Here is a 25,821-nt window from a genome sequence, read left to right as displayed (position 1 = left end):
GAAGATAAAAACTCTTTGGAAAGCCTTAGTGATGTCAATATCAAAAGAAAAAGAGTCAGCAGGAAGCAGTTTTGGTGCTTAATTACATTTATCTTGTAACCTGTTACACCACTTTAAGAGCACATTGTATGGATTAACAAAATCCAGTTCTTGCAACTGTTAATGATTTAGGGGGATGATATTATTGATCTTGAGAATTATATTTATTCTTATTAAATAAATTTTGTCTATTTATAGTTTATAAGTAAATTATAGAATCTATAGTATGGAACTATGTCTATGAATGTTTTGGGGATTTCCAGTTATGTTGTTTAAGTTTTCGTGTGATTATTTAGCATGTTTAGTTCCAGGTATTAATTTTTACTTTTGGAATAAAAAGCAAAATACTAAGATTTATGTTAAAAGCATTAACTTAAAGCATAATCATAAATTCTTTTAAAAATCTACTTGCACCTAATTTTAACTTATGTCTTAGATACATGTTTACTAAGTGATGTGGGTAAGTACTAGTCAAGCGACAGGTTACAGTACATTATATAGACATTGCTTTTCCAAAAGGTAATACTTTTTAGTTCAAAATTATGTCTGTACAACTGTAGCTACTGTTTTCCCTTACTATGAAATGCTCCAGAGTTATTAGAGTGGTGTGACCATGAACCAATCTCACTTGGAAAAAATAAAAGCTGTTATTCAATCAAAAATAGAAAAAGGAGTTTAGAGAACTGTTAGGTTCAACATTCCTCTCCATTAATACCGCTTCTCAGTTATTCCTGGGTGTCCGCATTGGTATGTGTGTGTATGTAATGTGTGTGTGTGTGCGTGTGTGTGCACACAAAATTAATCTTTTAAGAACAGACATTTTCATTAAGTACGTATGTTGATTAAGTGTCAGTCACTGACAGGATTGTTTGCAAAGTCAGTGATAACACGGGGCATTTTACCAAGTGATGAATTTCTATTGGCTCAAATCACAGTAACACAGAGTAGTTACTCATCCTCAAAAACGCATCATCAGTAAATAGTTTTGGGATTTATCTCTTTTTAGACTTGAACTGTTCCACTCAAACTAAAATGAATGGATTATTTCCAGTAAACACAAAAATGAAAACCTTTTAAAAAGTCTTGTAGTCTTAATCTTTTAAGGCACATTAAGTCCTTTAAAAGGATGTCTTAGTTTGTTCCATTTGTCAGTAATATATTATTTTAAATTTATCATTTTGCTTCACCTTATTTTTTCAAAATCCATCACCTTAGATCACTTTAGTTTGATTTATCATACTGTGCTGAAAGTGTGTGCAAGTCAAATTCTGCAAGCATTTTAAACTATATAATTTTCAAATTAACCATTTATTGTATATAGCAAAGGTGCCCAAGGTTGGAAGTTACTATCTTTTATCTCGAGATGAAATGAATAATTCCACAACTTATAGTTCTTTAACTTTAAAACCATGAAAAGTGTATGCCCTTTAGCATTGTTTCAGTGTATTCAGTCCCTCGTAAACTTTCATTTCCAACTATGTGTTAGGCGTTCTGCCAGGTGTTAAAGCTGCCTACCTGAGGGGCCGTGATCCCTCACTCAGGAACCTCAGGGGTTGACAGAGATGGAAAGGGTGGTGACAGTAGGGAAAGTGAACTTGATTATTTAACATTTATTCTGTGTCTACAATATAGGCACTCCACGTTATTTTAGTTAACTCTTACAAAACCCCATAAGGTATTTATGTATTATTATTCCCATTTTATACAAGGGGAAACAGATTCCCAGAGATGGCAAGTTGCCTGAGATCATAAAGCTAATAAGTGGCAGAGTGTGAGGGAGGGCTTTCAGACTCCAAACTCCACGTTCATTTTCATTTGTTCTATCAGAACCTTTTCTGTGCCAAGCATAACGTGGCTGTAAAAATGGATAATCTACGGCCCCTGCCCTCAGTTCTAATTTTTATGAGAGCAACTCATACTCTAACAAAAAAGCCAGGACCGGACCCTTTTTCTTTTTTTTTTTTTTAGTTTTTAACATCTTTATTGGAGTATAATTGCTTTATAATGTTGTGTTAGTTTCTTCTGTATAACAAAGTGAATCAGCTATACATATACATATATCCCCATATCCCCTCCCTCTTGCATCTCCCTCCCACCCTCCCTTCCCACCCCTTTAGGGGGGTCACAAAGCACTGAGCTGAGCTCCTTGTGCAATGTGGCTGCTTCCCACTAGCTATCTATTTTACATTTGGTAGTGTATGTATGTCAATACCACTCTCTCACTTCGTCCCAGCTTTCCCGTCCCCCTCTCCGTGTCCTCAAGTCCATTCTCTATGTCTGCGACTTTATTCCTGTTCTGCCCATAGGTTCATCAGAACCACTTTTCTTTTTAGATTCCATAGATATGTGTTAGCATATGGTATTTGTTTTTCTCTGTCTGACTTACTTCACTCTGTATGGCAGACTCTAGGTCCATCCACCTCACTACAAATAACTCAATTTCATTTCTTTTTATGGCTGAGTAATTATTCCACTGTATGTATGTGCCACATCTTCTTTATCCATTCACCTGTCGATGGACACTTAGGTTGCTTCCATGTCCTGGCTGTTGTCAATAGAGCTGCAATGAACATTGTGGTACATGACTCTTTTTGAATTATGGTTTTCTCAGGGTATATGCCCAGTAGTGGGATTGCTGAGTCATGTGGTAGTTCTATTTTTAGTTTTTTAAGGAACCTCCATACTGTTCTCCATAGTGGCTGTATCAATTTACATTCCCACCATCTGTGCAAGAGGGTTCCCTTCTCTCCACACCCTCTCCAGCATTTATTGTTTGTAGATTTTTTGATGATGGCCATTCTGACCGGTGTGAGATGATACCTCATTGTAGTTTTGATTTGCATTTCTCCAGTGATTAGTGATGTTGAGCATCCTTTCATATGTTTCTTGGCCATCTGTATATCTTCTTTGGAGAAATGTCTATTCAGGTCTTCTGCCCATTTTTGGATTTGAGTTGTTTGATTTTTGATATTGAGCTGCATGAACTGCTTGTATATTTTGGAGATCAGTCCTTTGTCAGTTGCCTCCTTTGCAAATATTTTCTCCCACTCTGAGGGTTGTCTTTTCATCTTGTTTATGGTTTCCTTTGCTGTGCAGAAGTTTTTAAGTTTCATTAGGTCCCATTTGTTTATTTTTGTTTTTATTTTCATTTCTCTAGGAGGTGGGTCAGCAAGGATCCTGCTGTAATTTATGTCATGGAGTGTTCTGCCTATGTTTTCCTCTAAGAGTCCTATAGTGTCTGGCCTTACATTTAGGTCTTTAATTCATTTTGAGTTTATTTTTGTGTATGGTGTTAGGAAGTGTTCTAATTTCATTCTTTTACATGTAGCTGTCCAGTTTTCCCAGCACCACTTATTGAAGAGGCTGTCTTTTCTCCATTGTATAGTCTTGCCTCCTTTATCAAAGATAAGGTGACCATAGGTGCGTGGGTTTATCTCTGGGCTTTCTCTCCTGTTCCATTGATCTATATTTCTGTTTTTGTGCCAGTACCATACTGTCTTCATTACTGTAGCTTTGTTGTATAGTCTGAATTCAGGGAGCCTGATTCCTCCAGCTATGTTGTTTTTTCTCAAGATTGCTCTGGCTATAGGGGTCTTTTGTGTTTCCATACAAATTGTGAAATTCTTTGTTCTAGTTCTGTGAAAAATGCCATTGGTAGTTTGATAGGGATTGCATTGAATCTGTAGATTGCTTTGGGTAGGATAGTCATTTTCACAGTGTTGATTCTTCCAGTCCAAGAACATGGTATATCTCTTCAACTGTCTGTATCGCCTTTAATTTCTTTCATCAGTGTCTTACAGTTTTCTGCATACAGGTCTTTTGTCTTCTTAGGAAGGTTTATCCCTAGGTATTTTATTCTTTTTGTGGCAATGGTAAATGGGAGTATTTCCTTAATTTCTCTTTAGGATTTTTCATCTTTAGTGTATAGCAATATGAAGATTTCTGTGCATTAATTTTGTATCCTGCTACTTTACCAAATTCATTGATTAGCTCTAGTGTAGTTTTCTGGTAGCATCTTTAGGATTCTCTGTGTATAGTATAATGTCATCTTCAAACAGTGACAGTGTTACTTCTTCTTTTCCGATTTGGATTCCTTTTATTTCTTTTTCTTCTCTGATTGCTGTGGCTAAAACTTCCAAAACAATGTTGAATAATAGTGGTGAGAGTGGGCAACCTTGTCTTTTTCCTGATCTTAGAGGAAATGGTTTCAGTTTTTCACCATTAGGAATGATGTTGGCTGTGGGTTTGTCATATATGGGCTTTATTATGTTGAGGTAGGTTCCCTCTATGCCTACTTTCTGGAGAATTTTTATCATAAATGGGTGTTCAATTTTGACGAAAGCTTTTTCTGCATCTTTTGAGATTATCATATGGTTTTCATCCTTCAGTTTGTTAACATTGTGTATCACATTGATTGATTTGTGTATACTGAAGAATCCTTGCATTCCTGGGATAAATCCCACTTGATCATGGTGTACAATCCTTTTAATGTGCTGTTGGATTCTGTTTGCTAGTATTTTGTTGAGGATTTTTGTGTCTGTGTTCATCAGTGATGTTGGCCTGTAGTTTTCTTTCTTTGTGACATCTTTGTCTGGTTTTGGTATCAGGGTGATGGTGGCCTCGTAGAATGAGTATGAGAGTGTCCCTCCCTCTGCTATATTTTGGAAGAGTTTGAGAAAGATAGGTGTTAGCTCTTCTCTAAATGTTTGATAGAATTCGCCTGTGAAGCCATCTGGTCCTGGGCTTTTGTTTGTTGGAAGATTTTTAATCACAGTTTCAATTTCAGTGCTTGTGATTGGTCTGTTCCTATTTTCTGTTTCTTCCTGGTTCAGTCTCGGAAGGTTGTGCTTTTCTAAGAATTTGTCCATTTCTTCCAGGTTGTCCATTTTATTGGCATGTAGTTGCTTGTAGTAATCTCTCATGATCCTTTGTATTTCTGCAGTGTCAGTTGTTACTTCTCCTTTTTCATTTCTAATTCTATTGATTTGAGTCTTCTCCCTTTTTTTCTTGATGAGTCTGGCCAATGGTTTATCAATTTTTTTTATTTTCTCAAAGAACCAGCTTTTAGTTTTACTGATCTTTGCTATTGTTTCCTTCATTTCTTTTTCATTTATTTCTGATATGATCTTTATGTTTTCTTTCCTTCTTCTAACTTTGGGGGTTTTTTGTTCTTTCTCTAATGGCTTTAGATGTAGAGTTAGGTTGTTTATTGAGCTTTTTCTTGTTTCTTGAGGTAGGATTGTATTGCTATGAACTTCCCTCTTAGAACTGCTTTTGCTGCATCCCATAGGTTTTGGGTCATCGTGTTTTCATTGTCATTTGTTTCTAGGTATTTTTTGATTTCCTCTTAATTTCTTCAGTGATCTCTTGGTTATTTAGTAGCATATTGTTTAGCCTCCATGTGTTTGTGTTTTTTACAGTTTTTTTCCTGTAATTGAAACCTAGTCTCATAGCGTTGTGGTCAGAAAAGATACTTGATAAGATTTCAATGTTCTTAAATTTACCAGGGCTTGATTTGTGACCCAAGATATGATCTATCCTGGAGAATGTTCCATGAGCACTTGAGAAGAAAGTGTATTCTGTTGTTTTGGATGGAGTGTCCTATAAATATCAATTAAGTCCATCTTTCCTAATGTGTCATTTAAAGCTTGTGTTTCCGAATTTATTTTCATTTTGGATGATCTGTCCATTGGTGAAAGTGGGGTGTTAAAGTCCCCTACTATGATTGCATTACTGTCGATTTCCCCTTTTATGGCTGTTAGCATTTGCCTTATGTATTGAGGTGCTCCTATGCTGGGTGCATAAATATTTACAATTGTTATATCTTCTTCTTGCATTGATCCCTTGATCATTATATAGTGTCCTTCTTTGTCTCTTGTAATAGTCTTTATTTTAAAGTCTGTTTTGTGTGATATGAGAATTGCTACTCCAGCTTTCTTTTGATTTCCATTTGCATGGAATATCTTTTTCCATCCCCTCACTTTCAGTCTGTATGTGTCCCTAGGTCTGAAGTGGGTCTCTTGTAGAGAGCATATATACGGGTCTTATTTTTGTATCCATTCGGCAGTCCATGTCTTTTGATTGGAGCATTTAATCCATTTACATTTAAGGTAATTATCGATATGTATGTTCCTATTACCATTTTCTTAATTATTTGGGGTTTGTTATTGTAGGTCTTTTCCTTCTCTTGTGTTTCCTGCCTAGAGAAGTTCCTGTAGCATTTGTTGTAAAGCTGGTTTGGTGGTGCTGAATTCTCTTAGCTTTAGCTTGTCTGTAAAGTTTTAAATTTCTCCATCGAACCTGAATGAGATCCTTGCTGGGTAGAGTAATCTTGGTTGTAGATTTTTCCTTTTCATCACTTTAAATATGTCCTGCCACTCCCTTCTGGCTTGTAGAGTTTCTGCTGAAAGATCAGCTGTTACCTTTATGGGGATTCCCTTGTATGTTATTTGTTGCTTTTCCCCTGCTGCTTTCAATATTTTTTCTTTGTACTTAATTTTTCATAGTTTGATTAATGTGTCTTGGCCTGTTTCTCCTTGGATTTATCCCGTATGGGACTCTGTGTGCTTCCTGGACTTGATTGACTATTTCCTTTCCCATGTTAGGGAAGTTTTCAATTATAATCTCTTCAAATATTTTCTCAGACCCTTTCTTTTTCTCTTCTTCTTCTGGGACCCATATAATTCGAATGTTGGTGCATTTAATGTTGTCCCAGAGGTCTCTGAGACTGTCCTCAATTCTTTTCTTTCTTTTTTCTTTATTCTGCTGTGCAGTAGTTATTTCCCCTATTTTATCTTCAGGTCACTTATCCGTTCTTCTGCCTCAGTTATTCTGCTATTGATTCCTTTTAGAGAAATTTTAATTTCATTTATTGTGTTGTTCTTCATTGTTTGTTTGCTCCTTAGTTCTTCTAGGTCCTTGTTAAATGTTTCTTGTATTTTCTCCATTCTATTTCCAAGATTTTGGCTCATGTTTACGATCATTACTCTGAATTCCTTTTAAGGTAGACTGCCTGTTTCCTCTTCATTTGTTTGGTCTGGTGGGTTTTTACCTTGCTCCTTCATCTGCTGCATATTTCTCTGTCTTCTCATTTTGTTTAACTTACTGTGTTTGGGGTCTCCTTTTTACAGGCTGCAGGTTCGTAGTTCCTGTTGTTTTTGGTGTCTGCCCCCAGTGGGTGAGGTTGGTTCAGTGGCTTGTATAGGCTTCCTGGTGAAGGGGACTGGTGCCTGTGTTCTGGTGGGTGGGGCTGGGTCTTGTCTCTCTAGTGGGCAGGACCACGTCCGGTGGTGTGTTTTGGGGTGTCTGTGAACTCAGTATGCTTTTAGGCAGCCCCTCTGCTAATGGGTGGTGTTGTGTTCCTGTCTTGCTAGTTGTTTGGCTTGGGGTGTCCAGCACTGTAGCTTGCTGGTCATTGAGTGGAGCTGGGTCTTAGCATTGAGATGGAGATCTCTGGGAGAGCTCTCACCGATTGATATTACATGGGGCCCGGAGGTCTCTGCTGGTCCAGTGTCCTGAACTCAGCTCTCCCACCTCAGAGGCTCAGGCCTGACTCCAGGCAGGAGCACGTAGACCCTGTCAGCCACACGGCTTAGAAGAAAAGGGAGAAAAAAGAAAGAAAGAAAGAAAGGAAGGAAGGGAGGGAGGGAGGGAGGGAGGAAAGGAGGGAGGGAGGAAGGGAGGAAGGAAATTAAAATTATTAACATAAACAATAATAATAATTTTAGAAAAAGGAAGACAGCAACCAAACCAATAAATAAATCTACCAGTGATAACAAGCACTAAAAACTAAAATAAGATAAACATAAATATCAGAAACAAGTCAGTTGCAGACAGCAAACCCCAAGTCTACATTTGCTCCCAAAGTCCACCGCCTCAGTTTTGGGATGATTCGTTGTCTATTCAGGTATTCCGCAGATGCAGGGCACATCAAGATGATTGTGGAGATTTAATCCGCTGCCCCTGAGGCTGCTGGGAGAGATTTCCCTTTCTCTTCTTTGTTTGCACAGCTCCTGGGGTTCAGCTTTGGATATGGCCCCGCCTCTGCGTGTAGGTCGCCTTCAGGCATCTTTTGGGAAGTCTGAGGTCTTCTGCCAGCGTTCAGTAGGTGTTCTGTAGGAGTTGTTCCACATGTAGATGTAGTTCTGATGTATTTGTGGGGAGGAAGGTGATCGCCACGTCTTACTCCTCCACCATCTTGAAGGTCCCCCCAGGACCGTATCCTTTTAGACTATGTCTGTTTAAACCCATTTTACCACATTTTTGGTTAAAACCATTGTATGGTAATAAGGTAGTTAAACCACATTTTTTCCCCTCCCCCCAAACCACATTTTGAATAGCAATCTCTTGATTCATTTGCCATTCTTCATTAATTTGCATCTGTAAGACATTTCTGTCTCAGAATCTTACAGCTGATGTGACTTCCTGCAGTTCCTGATCTTCACCTTGCTGCCTGGGAACAGCACTGCCCTCACCATTCCCCTTAGTTGCTTTGTCCACTAACCATTTAACCAGAAAACTAGGGCAGACTGTGAGAATTTTGTAAAAATTCTTATTTTAACTAATATAAGCTACCTTATTTTAACTAAACTTTAAATTTCTAGGGTGAAAAAATTGTGGCCAGCATTAATTAATTCCAGAATGAAAATGAACATTTTATGTTAATCCCCAAATCTTCAAGTCTGCTCTTCAGACATCATTTAAGTCTTTCTTGTGTTATCCTTTGCCTCTCATGCAATGGAGCCTTAAAGATACTTCACCGTCCTTATGAGTGGAGAAACCTCAAAACATTTATAATATTTTTCATAATGTAAGTGATACAAGTGTCAGATGCCACAGATTAACGATATAAAACTAACCAAGTGCCAGTAGTACATATGCGTGTAAAATATATCACTGGTTTATGCCTGGGATTGGTCAGCAAAATAATCACCGAAGGGTATTTTTCAAAACCCCAAGATTCTGCTATGCTGTGTATGTAGGAACAGGACAGAGATGGGGCAAAACAGGTGGTGGACGATACGCTCCAGGTACTGTGTTTTGAAAAGGATCTCCAGGTGCTCTTGGTAGCATCTATTTCCCACCCCAATCTCTTCTTTCAGAATGCTGAAAAATACTGCTTAAAACAGCCTCATGCAAGTCAAGTCAACATGCGTTTACCTGAACAATATTCATGTTCATAACCGTAGTTCTGATCATTCAGTCACTACATATGCCAGGAATTGTGAAAGTTATATTTATTTTGTTGTTAAATGGTTAGAATTATCTGGTGCTCTGTTATGCTTTAGAACATAACAGTTTAGATGAGTGTTTTATCTTACTGGATGAAGTTAATATTAACCTCAAAATTAGTAATGTCTAACATTTCTTGGATGCTTACTGCGTCAGAGGCTGTGCTAGTAAGTCTGTGTTAATTTAATTTAATGTTTGCAGCAATGCATGAGGCAGATACTGAGAAAACTGAGGCCTGTGGGGAGGACACAGTCTCATGGGCCAAGGCTCGCCTGGCAGCAGCCTCATGCAGACCCTCACAGACGCTGTGACCTTTACCGCCACACTGTTTTATTTCTTGTTAATGAAGTTAGTCTGTGCCGTACATTTGTCATTTAACTAATAAGCTGCTATTTACGGAGTACCTGCTGTTTCAGTGGTTTGAGAATTTTCTTGTCATGTATCTGTATGTGTGTACACACATGTGTGTAATTTATATGAGTGTCTGCTATTAATATTTTTGTTGTAAGTAAAAATTAAATCTTTTAAGTAAAGGAAAATTAACATATTTGACACTTTTTAATTTCAGTTTATCGATGGTCGACTGGCAAAACTAAATGCAGGAAAGGGTTTCTCTGATGTATTTGAAGAAGAGATCACTTCAGGTGGCTTTTGTGGAGGTAAAGACTAGCTCCAGTGAGATTATCCATTTTCTGAATAACAATTATCTTGATATTTGCACTTGTGTCTCATATAATCTACTTCATAAACAACTATTTTCTCCTAAATATCTAGTATCTTAGATACATTTTTTTCATCTTATAAGAACTATAGTATTAACTTACTTTGCCTGGTATGTTATTCAAGGCATTAAGGTGGTCTCATGAGTTGGTAGTGGTTTGCTTGGATAGTCTCTTAATATTACTGGAGATGAATATCATAGAAATGCAATTAGTTTGTATTTTCCAGCCTCCTGACTAGTTTTCTCCACTAGAAAACTACTAGTGATATCTACTACTAAGAATTAAAGAACTGAGATTGTTGTTGGTATAGTAGATTTTAATGTAGTCTAGAAAGAAAGGTTTGAACACCACAGCTGCTTCTGTAGTAAGAGTGTCATTGTAGAAGTCTACCTTTTTTTTGCTTTGCAGACTCTGCAGCGTTAGGAACAGACTTTTCAGTTTACTGTCCCATGTTCTTACACTTGTCACTGTAATAAGTGCTCACTTAAAGCAGTGGAAGGAGGCGTCTTATTTTGTATGTGTGACACACCGTTAGGTGATACCCCATTTTTATTTAATATAATTAACTGTAATATAATTGAGCGATTACATTGTTTGAAATGTAAATAATTCAGACAGTGTTACAGTACTTAGGAAATTAATGACTTAGGGAATGGAACTCTGACATGATGTTCCAGTACGTAGTCCTGCTTCTGGCAGAGAATTTTGCTTGAGACCTTGAAATGTCCTCTTCATTCTTTCAGCCAGTATTTGCTGAGTGTTTCCAGTGTACCAGGTGCTGTTCTAGATTTGGGATGGACTAAACAAATAATCCCTGGTGTGTTCATTTTCACCTGGTGTGATAGTAGTTTTTCCACTTATATGTAGGTTTAATTTAGGAACAAAAAAGCCTTTTAGTCTGTGTGTGAATAAATAGTTGCTAGCGTTGAGAAATAAAATGTGAAAAGACAAAGAGTAATAAGTCCTCATCTACAAATTTCCCCAAATTTAATTTTAATCTTGAATAAGATTTATTTTTGCACCACAAAAATATAAAAACCATTGAGATCATTTGTTCATTATAAGAGGTACAGATGAACTGAGCAGTTATGGACCTTCCTCTGATGTAAGCATAGCATTTCACTGAAAGCTTTCAGCTTTGGGAAAAACTGTTTCCTTGACTCAGCAAGTGAGCTGAATGTGGAATCATTCAGCTCCTTGCTCTCCTCAGCTTATGGATAAAAATTTAGCTTCAATGGAACTTTTGTGTTAAAATAAGGCTTTTTTACTTTTCAACTCAGACAAGCAAAATATTGTCAGCTCGTGGACGAATTGCTTGAGGCGCCTACTCAGCATTTACATACCTGCCGTCTCATTATCACTATGACCCGTGGGGCTAGTATCTTATATGGGATTGAGGATGACATCTTGTGACAGTAATAGGGTGGAACTATGATCCTTTTGTGTAGTGAAATTCTGTAGTCTTCACCATTGGTCCGCAGACCTCTGTAACAGAGTAGAGGGTAGGTGGCTTTTCTGGTGGGAGGAGGGTCACCAAATTTTTTCACGAAAGGTCCTGCTGTTTAAAAAAGAACAGAAGAATATTTATCACCAGTTAGCATCTGATTTAGAGACTGCTGCATTTTCAGTACAACTTAATGCCAACCATTTTGTTGTTCCTTCTTAAAATGAAAAAGGTTTTGAACTCTTATTTTACTTTAAGGCGCCAATACTGATCCAAAAGGAAAGCATCATTTAACAAGTATTCATTTCAGTAGGTACAGCAAGAAAGTACACTAGAAAATGATGCCTGGCTGTCAAGTGTTATTCTTTTAATTATTATATTTTAGGTTATTATCTTAGAGATACATAGAGATTCTTCTTAGAAGAAAATAAAGCAAAATCATTAGAATTTGAAATAAAAAGGCGAATAATCTTTTAAAAATTAGCATTGTTCTTACTAATGAGATATATGTGTATGTATAGTTCCAAAAATAGTTCCTAGAAGTCTGCTCCAAACATTTGTCATCTGGACTACATTTGTGAGAAAGAATAGGTCTGAGATACCGAACTGGTGTTCGAAAAGTAAACTGTTATAACTTTCTCGTTTCTCTCATAGTTACAGTAAAAGTTATGATAAATGTTCATACTTATTGAATGTTAGTATGTGGTAGAAGCTCTTGTAAGAGCTCTCCAAGCATTATCTCACTTAACCCTCACAGCACCCTGTGAGGGACTTTGAGTAGGTTGTTTGTTTGGTTTTTTTTGGTGTAGCCTTATTTTTATGAGGGTACCCACCTCGATAATTTGCCCAAGGTCACACGTGACCGCCTGGCTTCAGAGCTCCTGCTTTAATAACTGTGACCTGTTGCCTTCTTGATAAGAGATCTTCTCAATTAGAAGACCTTCAGTAAACAAGAGCAGTGCTCAAGCCTTCTCTGTTCTGATGGATAAAAGCAAAATTCCTGTGTCTTTTGAATATCCTTTGAAGGTTTTTTAATATATAAAACCTTCAGAAAGATCACTGTAGGAGAAATCAACATTCACTGAAGCTAAAGAAAAAATCATATGTTCCTTTAAGCAAAAATAACTGGGAGATTTTAGACGAGCATCTCATTTCTCCTCTTTCTATTCCATTACAGTGGCAGTTTATATACTATTTTTGTTGCTAATATGCATGGTTATGATAAAATGAATGTGAGTATAGTGGAGCTGTGTAATTACTGAGGCTCTTGTGCAGCCCATCACATGTAGAACATCTAGATTCACATTGGGTCTAGAACTGTGGTTAACAGCTGTGAATGGGTGTGGATTTTCCAAAACGCTTCTCTGTCCTGTGAATCCCTGTGGTCAGAACTGTTAAGGAAATCCATGTTACTCCTGATCCCTTTCATGGGAGACTTGTAGAACATTCAACCTTATCCTAAGAGGAAAGTAAAGAGAATATCAGAAAATGTGTAGAGGGAAGAATACCATAGATGTTAAAAGGTCATCAAAGAGACCACGAATAGGACAAAGGATGCAATTAGGTAAACACAAATATCGGTCTGTGAAAAAGCAACTGAGGAATATTGAGTAGTTAAGAACATGTTTTTTTTCCCCCTTAATTTTTTAAAATTGATTTACAATGTTATATCAGTTTCAGGTATATAACATAGTGATTTGGTATTTTTCTAGATCATGCTCCATTTAAAGTTATTATTAGATATTGGCTGTATATTATACTGTGCTGTACATTACATCCTAGTATTTTGTTTATTTTACAATATTCCTAGTAGTTTGTACCTCTATTTTTTTTCATTTAAAATTAGACTAGTTATTAAAAATCCACATCCAGTTTTCTGAACTTTAAAAAGGAGACACATTTTCAGGTTGATTTTACATAGAAGTGTGTGGTTACGCTCCATTAATAGCGTTGGTTTCTTCATTAGTTTCCCAGCATAATCTGATCAGTCTTGTATTTATTTAATCCTATTTCTTTTTTTACTGACTGGTTACCAAAGAAATTTGAAGGGGTGGTAGGTAATCATTAGTTTTAGTGGCATTTTTCTGGCCTCACTGAACAATTTAGACCAATTTACATTTTTTGGTAAGTGACTGCAGGTTACTGGAATTTAAGCAAATATATTTGAAGAGAAAATCTTTGCACAAATGAGAAAGATATTTTGTCCTTGAATGTAAGAAAATCACTTGTTTGATTAATAAGTACAATGTTAAGAATTTCCTCAATAATGCTTATTATTTCCATAATCCAGTTACTTTAAAAGAAAGACTGAGGGTTGTTGGGGTTTTTTTTTGGCATTTAGATTTATTTTTTGAGAAGAAAAACAGCCTTTTTAAAAAAACACACATCATCAGAGAATAATGTGCTTGTCTCATAAATTTTGTGGAAATAGGAGCCTTCAGACTTAAAAGCACTAGAGTTGAAAGAGACAATTAGCCTTTAAAAATTTTTTCACTAGGAATCTACCTAAATTGTACTACATGTTTTCCTATTAAGCTGTTTACTTAGGGACTTCCTGTTTGTCCCTATACCACATGATTCCGCATTATTATTACAGGTGGTTTTTACTATCAGCTGTTTCTCCTCTAGGTATCAGCTTTGAGCAGCCCCCTTTCCTTTCTAATATAATCGCTTTGAAGTCATACTGAGGAAATCTCTATAGAACTTAACTCTTCTCATATTTTATTTAGCAATCTTAAAAGTTGAAGGACTAATGAGCCAAGAATTAAAATACCTAGATTCTTATTCTTTCTCAATTGCGATCTTTGTGAACTTGGGCAGATAACCACCTCAGAACCTCAGTTTCCTCATTTGGCAAGTTATTTGTCAGAATAACTAAGTTGATGGTGTGCTGTCACATGCTACACGTTGCAGCTGCCACGTTACAGACCTAGTCCCAGTGGCACGGTTCACAAGGGCAGAGTGGCCTGACCCACAGACCCACTGGACTGCAGAGCCCACTTCCTTCCCGTCCAGCTGCTCTGCCTGTGGTACCACCTGCTTGGCCTATTTTACAGGAGAAAGATGCAACTCAAGTCACATAACGCAGACAAAAACATTCTGCAACCTGTAAAGAGCTGAACACGTATGAGCTATTTTTATTCCTCACAGCTTTCTCCAAGAACTGACCTTTCTGTAACTGCTCTGAAGTTTTATGGTAGTTACTTTCTCTTTGTGGTTCAGAGGTTTAAAAAATACGTTTTCTGGAATGACAGGTGTTCCAGAATGCTAAATAGTTATCATAGAGTAGTTGGTGTTTCTCTTTCCACTTTCTTAAATTCATTTTGGGGAATGAATTAAAACACTTTCCAGAATACTATGCATAACAACCAAGTTTTAAATATGTGATTTCCACACAACCATTTTTAGTAGAGAAGTAAAAAGTATATGAACTGATGAGAATTTTTAATAGAGAAGTAAAAGTATATGAATAATCTGGATGAAGACATACTGTTTATTTTTTGTTAATAAGATCTCCTTGAGAAATAAATTAATAGAATAACTTGGATTTTTTTCATCATTTTACAAGGGAAATAAAAATTTAAAAATTTTGGTCAGGCTGTATACTATCTGAAACTCATGCCCTTTAAGCAATGCATAGGCTATTTTAGGTAGATACATTTTGCTATAGTCATTTCATAAGATTAGAAAAATATTATTTTCCTCATATTTCTTCTTCCAGAAAAGGTACAGTGCAGTGCTGAGTAGTAAGAGATGTTTTTCAGAATAGGGGTTGTTTCTTGATACTTCTTTGAAATTAGGGAGAGATTTTTAAGTATAGGAGTGAATCCAGAGCTGGAATTTTTTTGCCTGCTGTTGATTAGGGATGCAAAGGTAACAGCTAGAAAGAAGTTCTTAGGCTAACGATCATTCTGCCTCTGTGTTATAACAGCAAGGTGATGCATTTGTTAAAAAGCCACAGCTACACACAGGAGGAGAACACAGTCTACTTTAGGGATCCTTTGTACTGGGTAGTCAGTCTCTGAGTAACCTTTGTTTTTTTCTTGTGGGAGTATGTAAGCATTTAAACAACCAGGAAGGTAGATGAACTAACTCTAACTAAAGTCAGCTGACATAAAACAGTACTTTAGTTGTGTGGCTTTCTTTTTTTTTTTTTTGCCTTCTTATATCATCTTATTGATTAAATTAATTATCATATTTGGAGCCAAATATATGACTACTAATTTTCCTAGGACCGGTTGTGTCAGCATTTGAACTTTCTGATAACCGTGAGGAGGTACTACCATATTTCCTTGGGTAGTATCCTTCAGATTTGGATTTACAACTAGAGAATATTTTCAGAACATTACTACAGGTTAACTGCCTCAAAGTAAAATTTGCTCTCAATTAATACTAACGTCTAACAACCATAGAGGAATCTTTTTGGTCCTCAAGGATCTTTGCATTTCTAAATTTCCTTCTAGTTTTTTCCTTTCCTTATACACTTTAAATATTGTTTTAAATGAACCTAATTGTATAAAAGAGCCAAACTTTTACAAAACAACATAGACATAAATATTAAAAAATCAGTTTAAAAGATGTAGGAATTTTGGATTTCGAAAGAGAGGTTATTTTTTCCCTCTGAAAGTAGTGTTAAAATGAAAGAAGATAGAATAACATGTTATCTTCATATATGAGTAAAGAAAAAGTAGTCTTAAAAATGCTAGTTACTATTTTCCTAAGAATTAGAGCACTTATTACTTTTTATGGTGAATTGCTTCTTTTACAATATTGCAGATAAATAAAATTTGCCTACTAAAATCCTGGAAATACTAGTTCTTGATGAATTTTGGTTTATGGATTTATGTTTGATCAGATATTCCTGACATCTTATTTTTATATATTTCAGGGAACTCGAGGTCATATCAGCAATGGGTGCATACAGTCAAGGTAATAATAAACCGTCACAGTTTCTTTTTTTTTCTTTCACTCTAACATACATGGGAAAATGTTCAGTTCCAGTATACTGTTTATGTTTATACTGTTTATTGGCAATATTTGAAATGTTTCTATATTTTCTCAAACTTTAAATATTTTTATTTTATGCTTATGGTTTGTTGCTACTTATAAAGAAAATTTTAAAATAGAAAGCTGTTGTCTTTCCGTTTTCAAAATAAATGGCTTGATTTGAAAAGCAAGATTTTACTGTCACCTTATAATATATTCCAGAAGAAGGAGTTAGGCGGAGTGGTAGGATTTGATGGAAGTTTTATTATTTCTGGTAATGTGCTTTTGTTAATATGATTATTTAAAATATAAAACTCTCTGTCACAGATTGAGACTTTATTACTGAACAGAGAAACAGATGATTGTATTTCTTTTTTATTAAACTTTAAATATATACTGGTCATATTGCCCAAGTCTGCCTAAACTGCAAAGATGAAGGGATTTTATTATGCCAATTAAAAGAACAGAGTAGAGTGTTTACATTTTGTGTGGAATTACTGTAACGTATATAAAAGCTTGAGAACATTCAACATGAAATAATTTTGTAGGTCTTTCTTTAAGCTGTGAGTAAAGCTCTTTTTCTGTACTATTAATAATGCTTTGCTTTCAGGACAATCTGGCCAAAAATTTTTAGGACTGTGTTTCTGTTTTTCCTTTGTAGAAAGGAGGCGCATTTCTCAACACAGCAATGACCAAAGCAACCCCCGCTGTGCGAACAGCATATAAATTTGTAAGTTCTCTTTGGTGTTTAAAAGTTCTACTGGTAAAATTTTATAACATTTTCCTAGATGATAAACATGTAAATCCAAAATCTTTTCTATTTTCCTTTAAATAAGCTTTTAAAAAAATTTACAGTTAATACTGACTGAAGCAAACTCAATTATTAAAATTGTATCATTGTCCAGACAGGATATTTCCTTTGTATAATCTAAAAACGGTTCTTCATTTTATTTCAAAGCTATCAGCAAAATTGTGCCCTCAAATCGAAACAGTCCATGATGAAGAGCCATTTTTAAAGATTTGATTCTTTCATTTAACAACGTATTTTAAATTCTCATTGTGCACTTGAGGCTTAAGTAGAAAAAAATTTTAAAAAATATGGCAAGTTCTCTTCCCTCAAAGATACTTTGACTCTCCAAAATTAGCATTCTTCAGTGATACCCCATGGCTTGTAGTAAAATAATAATGATACCAGTAGCAACCACAATAAATAAATAATTAACAAAATAAAAATCTCTTTACTGTGATAACTGAGACCCTTCAGGGCCCGGCCCCTCCTGCATCCTGTTTCATTTCCCCAATCCCCCAGCCTTGGTGTTTCCAGACCCTGAGCTCCTGTTCATTTTGTGAATGCAGGGCATTCTTTTCTGCCTCTTTATTCTTCACAAGCCGTTCCTGCTGCTTTTGGGACGTCCTTTTCTTGGCTTCTATCCACCTACTAAATTCATCCTATAGACGTAGTTTAGTTTAGACATTAGTTCCCCTCAAAAAAAAGTCCCAGCCCCACACAAAAAGAGTTTATATAGCCCTTCTGTGCTTCCACCAGACCTGTGGACAGACCTCTGCTTCAACACGTGTTGTGTCTGTGCATCTGTTACCTATATAGGGGATTAGTAGGAGCTGGTGGGTTGGTACTCAGTAAAGCTTTCTTTTAAAATTCAATAGGTCATATATATATTCTGTATTTCTAAAAATATTCCGGGCATTAGTTTTGATTTTATAAGAATTTATCTTCACATGCTTTCTCAGTAATGAATCGATGTGATTGAATTAATGATAGAATAATATGTTTTGATAACTTTAGAACTTATGTTCTTTCCTTAACTTATAAGTTTGATATCTATGTAGCCACCATTTCTGTTTAAAAAAATCTGTTTCAAAGGTGATGTTTTATAGTAGCGAGGCTAATCTACAGAGTGGATTCAGAGATACGGACCCAAATCTCTGAACTATATGAAGCCTTATCAGGAAGCAAAAGTAAGAAGAGGTGACGTTTTGTCTTGGAAGTGTCAGCCTCTGTCTTTGTTCAAAGCCTTGCTAGGAGAGCTCTCTGAGTAGATCACCTTCTCACTCTAATTAATACTGGTGGTTTGATCTATGTACAGTTTTTGAAGAGATGTTAATTTTTCACAATGAAATAGCACATAGCTGCCATGTTAAAAAAATCGAACTAATGTTGAGCCTCGTTTTCCACATTTAAGATTCTAAAAAGGTGTCACAGTCAAGTACCCTTCATTTTGATTCCTGAGAGAATGCTCAACATTTTCCTTCAGGCTTGGAGAGGTTATATTTTATCGTTTTGCTAAATATGTGTTCTTCTCCTTAATTTCACTCGTATCTTCCGTAAAAGCACAGAGATAAACATATTCAAAACCCCATTTGTTATTTAAATTTTTATCCTTCTAATCAGTATTTTATTTTGAACCCTGCTCAGCAGAACAGTAAAATATTTCCAAATTTAAAATTTTGCTCTTTGGAAGATTATTCCCTAAGTTAATTTCAGGCAAATTAGAATATACTTAATCACTTTTAGCATTTGTTTTGTGATCAGGTTGAACATGAATCAAGAGGTTTGGGGCAAGCAGATAAGTCAATCTGCGACCTTCATGGTTGTACCTAAAACCCTTCTTTCTAGACTGTGCATATTCTGAAATATGAACTCTGAAATTCCTCCTTTGACCACAGATTGCTATGAACAAAATTCCCAATTCCTCTTGTATGGTATAACAGGATTTATTTACCTTGAAGTTCTGTAGATAATACATTTTTTAAAACCCTGGGAACCATGTTTTTAACTGTTTTATGCATTCAGCAAATCACTGTCATGATCTAGGCTTTGTACTAGATCCTGTTATTGGAGCCGTTCAGGCACTGTGAGTAGGAGAAGGGACTGTCCCTGCTTTTGTATCTGTATCTGTATTGCTGTGACTCTCGGTGCTTTGGACGCACTACAGAGGTACCGAACATGGATTCATTGAAGGAAATAATGATTCTGTCCTATACTTAGAACTCTTTTCTATGCTTAGAACATTTTTCTGTCTTATGTTTTTCCACGCTATTAAGGAGCCATCAGGAAAACTCGAGTTGACGTACATATCTTCTTATACCTCTAAAAATAACAGCAAAGGGAATACATGTTTGATTTGGCTAAAAGATTTTCGGAGTCAACTTTCTTGTTAGGTCTTTGCATTTTAAATTATTAGCCAAAGCCATATTTGCTGGGTGCTTTTCTGCAGAGAATACGTGTTCGTTGATAAGTTTCCACTTGTTAAATTGAAAAGGATAGAGAGATCCTGTACCCCACCTTCTGGAGGGTCTGAAAGAGGTCAGTGAGGGGGAGGTGGGCAGCAGGCGTGTGAGTGAGTCAGCACAAGGATTGCGGACCGTGACGGACACCTCACTCAACTCTGTGCATTAGAAGCATCTGAACGATGAGTGTGAATCAGGTGGGTTTTGAAAGAATAGAGGATATTTAGGTAAACTAGAATATAGTCCAAATGTGAGTAAAGATAGGTGCAAATTTGAGGAGATTAGAACAGGAACATTTTTGAGGGGGGGGTAATTATGCATTTTTACCTAACGGGAATGTAGGCATTAATATAGGACCCTTGAAATAGATTCCGTGGCTTTACCACTAAAATAATGCACGTGAAAATGCTCTACTGATTCTAAAGAACCATGGAAATATAATTTGGTGTTATGTGGCTTTTTAGATTATCTTTTGCTGTGTCTCATATGTTTTGGTTTTGCCTCATTTACCATAACGAAGTAACTGTTCAGTTCAGTTCAGAACATTTCTTGAGCACTTACTGTATGCCAGGTGCTTGCTGAGTACTTCGGATACTAACAGGTCCCTCTTCCCCTCCGTGAACTTGGGAAGACCCTTCCTGGAAGTAACTTGGCTTCATCTGCATGACCTGAGTCTATAGAATAAGACTCACAGTGCCTTTTCTTTCGTGAGGCTTAGATTCAGTGGATGTATTTTAAAAACCTTAGTTTCTCCTTCTTCTTGGGAAGAAGATGGGAAGAAGTTGGACTTGGACCTGGATTTGAATCTAGGCTGTGGAGGCTTATACCCTCTGAGTCAATTTCCTATTTGTAAAGTGTAATAATAATAGTACTAACTCCATAGCGTTGTGATGATTAAATGAGGTGAAGCAGGCTCGGTACCCAGCGCACAAACGCCGAGGAAACGCAAAATAAATGTGAATTTCTTTTCACTTCTTCTGTGGTGGGAATTTCCAGTGGGAATTGAGCTTTTCTGAAAGTCCCCCATGGTCTTCAGTTCACTCACGCCGCACGGGAACCACGGCGGGACCTCACGGCCTCCGATGCTGAAGCCAGGTTCCCCTGGAACATGAACAGAGCCTTTAAATTGTTAAATAACTTGTAATTTTTTCCAGGAAAACTGTATATGACATAGACACAACAAGACTCGTGTCTGCCTATAAAAGCACTTTATAAAGTTGCCTGAGTTTCTTAAAGTCCGGACATTTGCCCAAATAACCTGCTGCTGTGATGTGCTTTCTCTTTTCCTTGCACATTTGTCAAAGTTTCAGATTATGGCTGGGCGGTAGTCATCTGGTGGCCTCTTGTGCTTTTTAATAATTTAGGAGGCGGAATAGGCTAACTGCTAGCCTTTGTATGATTCCTGTGCAAACAGAGACTAATCATGCTTTCACCACCTCATTTAGGTGTAATAGTGGGTGGTATGTGTCCCTGAAAGTAGAGCTTTAGATTATAATTTTTTCTTTCTCTCTATAATATGAAGACTTAGTAATTTTCATTAAATGGGATCTCATGTACTTATTCCTTAAATGTAATAGAAGCACGCTGAGCCAGACACTGGTGTTATCATTTTCTAGGCAAAGAATCATGCAAAGCAGGGAATAAAGGAAGTGAAGAGTAAGCTGAGACACAAGGTACGTCCTGTGCTGCTTTTCATTCTACCTTGATTCTTGCGTTAGTTTGAAGCTTATGCCTTACAAATCACATGAGATTTATGTTTTTAATGACTTTTGAAATATGCTTAGCCCTTTGTTCAAGAATGTATTTTTCATAACAAGCCCTCTGGCAACTATCTGCCATTCTATATGCACCCCCTGAATAATCTCTTTATTGTCTGCATATTTTATCACAGAGCTACCGAGATCTTCAAAGATGCTTTAACAGGATGTATGTTTTCATAAAGTTGATTGCCTTGATATCACAATTGAAATTCTTGCTTCAAGCTGAGATTTTTATTTTTTTTTTAAAGATGATCTTTGGTGCAGAATTAAGGCAGGAATGCCATCGTTTGGCTTTATAGGATATTTCCAATAGTAGCTACTTTAAATTGAAGAATGTTCTTAATTTACAAAGGTGTATTTGAATCTGTGAATATTGCATATATGTGAATAGTTACGTTTATGTATATGTGTGTTTGATTTGATTACATATAATATCTTTGCAGATTTTATCATTTGTTGTGTTTTGAATTTCTGCCTCTGGAGGGAAGAGACTACTTAAAACTTTCATTGTAGTAATGGAGAGTGAGCGATCTTCATATAATTTTATGGAAATTCTTCAAAAGAGTCAGATTATTTTGGAATCTATTAATTCATAATATAGAAAAATGCATTTTCTTCCTAAATAGGTTTTTTTAAACTTATACCCCAAGTGTTATTTTCTTATTTGCATCTGTATCGGATACTTTATCTATTAAGCAAAAAAGTTGAGTAATAAAATGAATATTTTAGAATAACCACTTGTATGCTTCTTCACGTGTAGGAAAATGAGGACGATTATGGGACTTGTTCTGGTTCTGTACAATATACGCCCGTCTACACGCTACACAGTGAAAAGAGAAGAAACCTAGCAAGGCGTAAGCTTGCCCAGGTGAGGTTGTTTACCCTCCCATCTCCCAGATTCTAAAGTCATGCAATTCCAATCAATTCTTCAGGAAAATTTGGAACCCATTGATTTTTTTTTGTCATATGGTGAGAAACCCTGCACTGACGGTCAAGGAGGTGAGTAGGTGGCGTCCGGGCCGGTAAGGGGGGCCTGGGAGCCCAGGGTCCAGGTCCCAGTCTGTACACACGTCACTGGGTCATGTCCTCCTGGTGAGCGGAGAGAGACAGGGCAGTGCGTGGTTGCCCGGGAGCGGGGGTAGCTTATTGATGGCTTCCTTGACTACAAAAGTAAGATGAAACTCATACGTGGGGATTTGACTGCTAAAGTAATCTGTAGAAATTAGAATATGAAGTAATGTATGTCTGTCTTTTTCTAAAGTTAGATATTTTATTTGCTATCAGTAGTTAAACTTCTGCTTCTATCTAATGCTACTTAAAATACTGTCCCAAAGTAGGAAAGGGTCCAGGATCATAGCTGTATGTGCCTCTGATTTCGCATCATAAGTGTGTTGCTGCTGGTTTTAAGGAAGCAAAATTTGCATACGCCAGATCATACTTTAAGTGGTCTTAGAAAACTAGCTTGTAAAAGGAATTCTCGAGTGGATTATAGTTACGAAACCGTGGAACTGGAAGCAGCTGCAAAGCTTCATGTATCACAGTCACCAAAGTTTACAGTTGAGGAAGTTGGTAGCCGAATGGTCCCATCACTCACCTGAAGTCTTGTAACCAGTTAGTGGCAGGGCTGGACGAGAGCCCACCTCCGGTGCTCAGGTAGCTCGCTGGATGTGCAGACACTCGGTGCAGGCCTTTCCTGTGTCTTTAGGAATGGGGAGAGAGCCCCGGAAGCGGTGCTAAAACCTCAGCCTTTGTAAGGAAGACCCATTCGTTCGGTTGTTCAACAGCTATTACAAGTGCCAGGCACTTTTCTAGGTATTTTGGAAAAACATATAAAATCTGTGCTTCAGGGGGCTGTTTTTATAACATACAAAGTGCCTTCTCTATGATTTATCCATTTGTTAAGCTTACGTTTTCATACATTAGTATTGCTTAACTGCAGCGTATTGGTCATGAGTGCTGGTTGCATGACCTGAATTGTTTCAATGAAATAATTATTCCACAAGGGTAGGAGACTTTTCTGGCTACCACCATTAACTGGAAAACATTTATTAACTTGTAAATTAATGATGGATTTGCAATCAGTTTCTTAATTTTTCTCCCATCACTAGAATGTTCATTTCCTGTTTGTCCTCAAGCTTTGACATCTTAAAAACTTTTCCAGAATGTTTACTGCCTTAATATTGGATTGAGCACTTAGATTATATTTATCATGATAAATAGATTTTTATGTGAAAGAAATGTGGGAATTTTTGTTACCTGCAGGATGCTTTAAGATAAAAAGCAAACACTTAAATTGGAGAAAGCCCTGTTGTAAATGTCAGTTTTAAATTAAGAAAATTATTTTTCTCTCCTGATATTTAAATTTTTAAATCTGCCTTTTCTTTAACGTGGCACAATATTTTTATGATAATTTAATTATAAAATACATTACTGATTTCTGGTTTTGTTTGTTTTCTTCGAATTCCTAGAGACAGTTTCTGATAGAGAAAATTACATTAGGTAATAGAAAGCCTTACAGGATAATAGGTTACATTCATCACATACTTACCCTGAATCTTCATGGCTGTCATTTACTGTAATATCATTAGTGTCGTTATCTGCATTCATTAGTTAGCATTTTTTGGTTTTCAGGTGGACATGACATGACTTTAACAAGAATTAAAAGAAGTAGGGCTTATTCTTTTGAGAATTATTATTTTCCTACTTGGTATATAGGAATTTGTTAAACCAACATATTTAGATTTATTGTGCAAATGCTGATAATGTCTGCATAACAGTCTTTGCGAGTGATAAAATACCTGAGTTTCAGGCAATGTGTATACCCAGAATATGTTTCTTTGTATACATCTGTCCCATTATGTAAATAGATACATACATCTATGTATATGCATTTTAACAGCTAAATTTTTTGAGTTTATATTTCAAACCATTTGCAACCCAGTATTTATTGTAATTTAATTTTTTGCTTTTGCTTGTATTTTTTCTATAAATTTGATAGCTTTAGATTCACATACACACTAACCAAAGAGGTAAATTTCGGGCCCTTTGGCAATTCTTTTCCTTGCTACTTTCCACCCTTACTTTTTTTCCCCATAGCTGCCAGAATGCATGTTTTCTTGCAATACTAATTTTACTTCTTTGAGCTGAAAGTTTTAGGGCTCTGAAATGATAGCCAACTTGTGGTCAGCAGCTTATTTATAAAAGCAGACCATGGTACATTCAAATTGAAATTGTCGTCTAATTCGAGATCTCAATTTCTTTAATTTCATAGTGTTAGCAAGCACATACAAATGAAATACGACAACAGCAGGGCATTTATTGTGAGGATCTAGATGTTCCTGCATCCACGTGCAGGAGTGTATATAGACCTCTGGGAGGATTGGGACTGGAGAACGGGAAAAGCAGTCGGGGGAGAGTATCGACCCCACCATCTTCTCTGTCTCACCTGGTCTGTTCTCTCTGCGTGTTTGTTCACTGTGCATTCTGTAGATTGGCTTTCTCAGCTCCTCTGTCCCTTCACTGAGCTTGCAGGCCCTCAGTTCAAACAACTGCTAGAAATGGACCACATATACATATGGCCACTCTTTTCTTTGGATTCCTTTCCCATATAGGCCATTACAGAGTATTGAGTAGAGTTCCCTGTGCTACACAATAGGTCCTTATTAGTTATCTATTTTACGTATAGTAGTGTGTATACGTCAGTCCCACCTGAAACTAACACAACATTGTAAATCAACTATACTCCAAAAAAATTTTTTTTAATTTAAATTTAAAGAAAAGAAAGAAATTGACCACAATTCCCAAATCCAGTTTCTTGAGGAAGAACGTAATCAGCCCACATGGATCGGGCATTAATCCTTGGCTCCGTCTACTCTAGCCAGAGAGGCGGGGAGAGGACCACGTTACCACAGGCACTGGGAGGGTGGTGGGTGTGAACAGGGAAAGCAGTTCTCAGAGTAGGGGTTTTAAGGCTTGTGAGAGTATCTCAAAGGATTTCTACTGTTTCTGATTGCCTTATAATGCTATTTGCCAAGAAGTCATCTTTGCAAAAGAAAAGAAAAATCTATATTTTTGAGCGGTTAGAGGCTGGATCTTTGTCCCACAAATTGGAAGCTTAGTAAGTTTAAGGTCAGCCTACCCTGATGGGCTGCCCGTGGCCTCCATTCTTACGGGAGAGAGGAGCCACTTCCACAAACAAAAGGACCTCAGCAAAAATAAGCTTCAGATGCAACATTTGCACTTTGGGCAAAGAGATAAAGAGCGATCAGGCATAGTCCACTGCCTTTTCTTTGTGGTCTGATATTGCAGAAGCTTCCTTGGTTCACTTTTTGGAGATAATCCAATCTCATTGATTTAATCAAAATAAGATCCAGTATCCTGTGGAGCAGAC

At 36.7% G+C, this 25,821-nt stretch overlaps 1 protein-coding gene across 5 annotated transcripts in view; it reads left to right on the top strand.

Annotated features, from left to right (window-relative positions):
* Positions 1 to 25,821, top strand: part of DENND1B (DENN domain containing 1B) — a 252,491-nt gene that overhangs the window by 189,952 nt on the left and 36,718 nt on the right. For all 5 annotated transcript variants that reach the window (XM_036855731.1, XM_036855712.1, XM_036855721.1 and 2 more), the window contains 5 exons: positions 9,839 to 9,929; positions 16,325 to 16,365; positions 17,084 to 17,152; positions 21,288 to 21,344; positions 22,192 to 22,299. In XM_036855731.1, the coding sequence (XP_036711626.1) occupies positions 9,839 to 9,929; positions 16,325 to 16,365; positions 17,084 to 17,152; positions 21,288 to 21,344; positions 22,192 to 22,299 (366 nt within the window). The remainder of the gene's footprint in view (positions 1 to 9,838; positions 9,930 to 16,324; positions 16,366 to 17,083; positions 17,153 to 21,287; positions 21,345 to 22,191; positions 22,300 to 25,821) is intronic.

The sequence above is a fragment of the Balaenoptera musculus genome, chromosome 1 (assembly GCF_009873245.2).
Source record: "Balaenoptera musculus isolate JJ_BM4_2016_0621 chromosome 1, mBalMus1.pri.v3, whole genome shotgun sequence".
NCBI lineage: Eukaryota > Metazoa > Chordata > Mammalia > Artiodactyla > Balaenopteridae > Balaenoptera > Balaenoptera musculus.
Note: the sequence above shows the minus strand (reverse complement) of the source record. Positions and strands in the feature narration are given on the sequence as shown.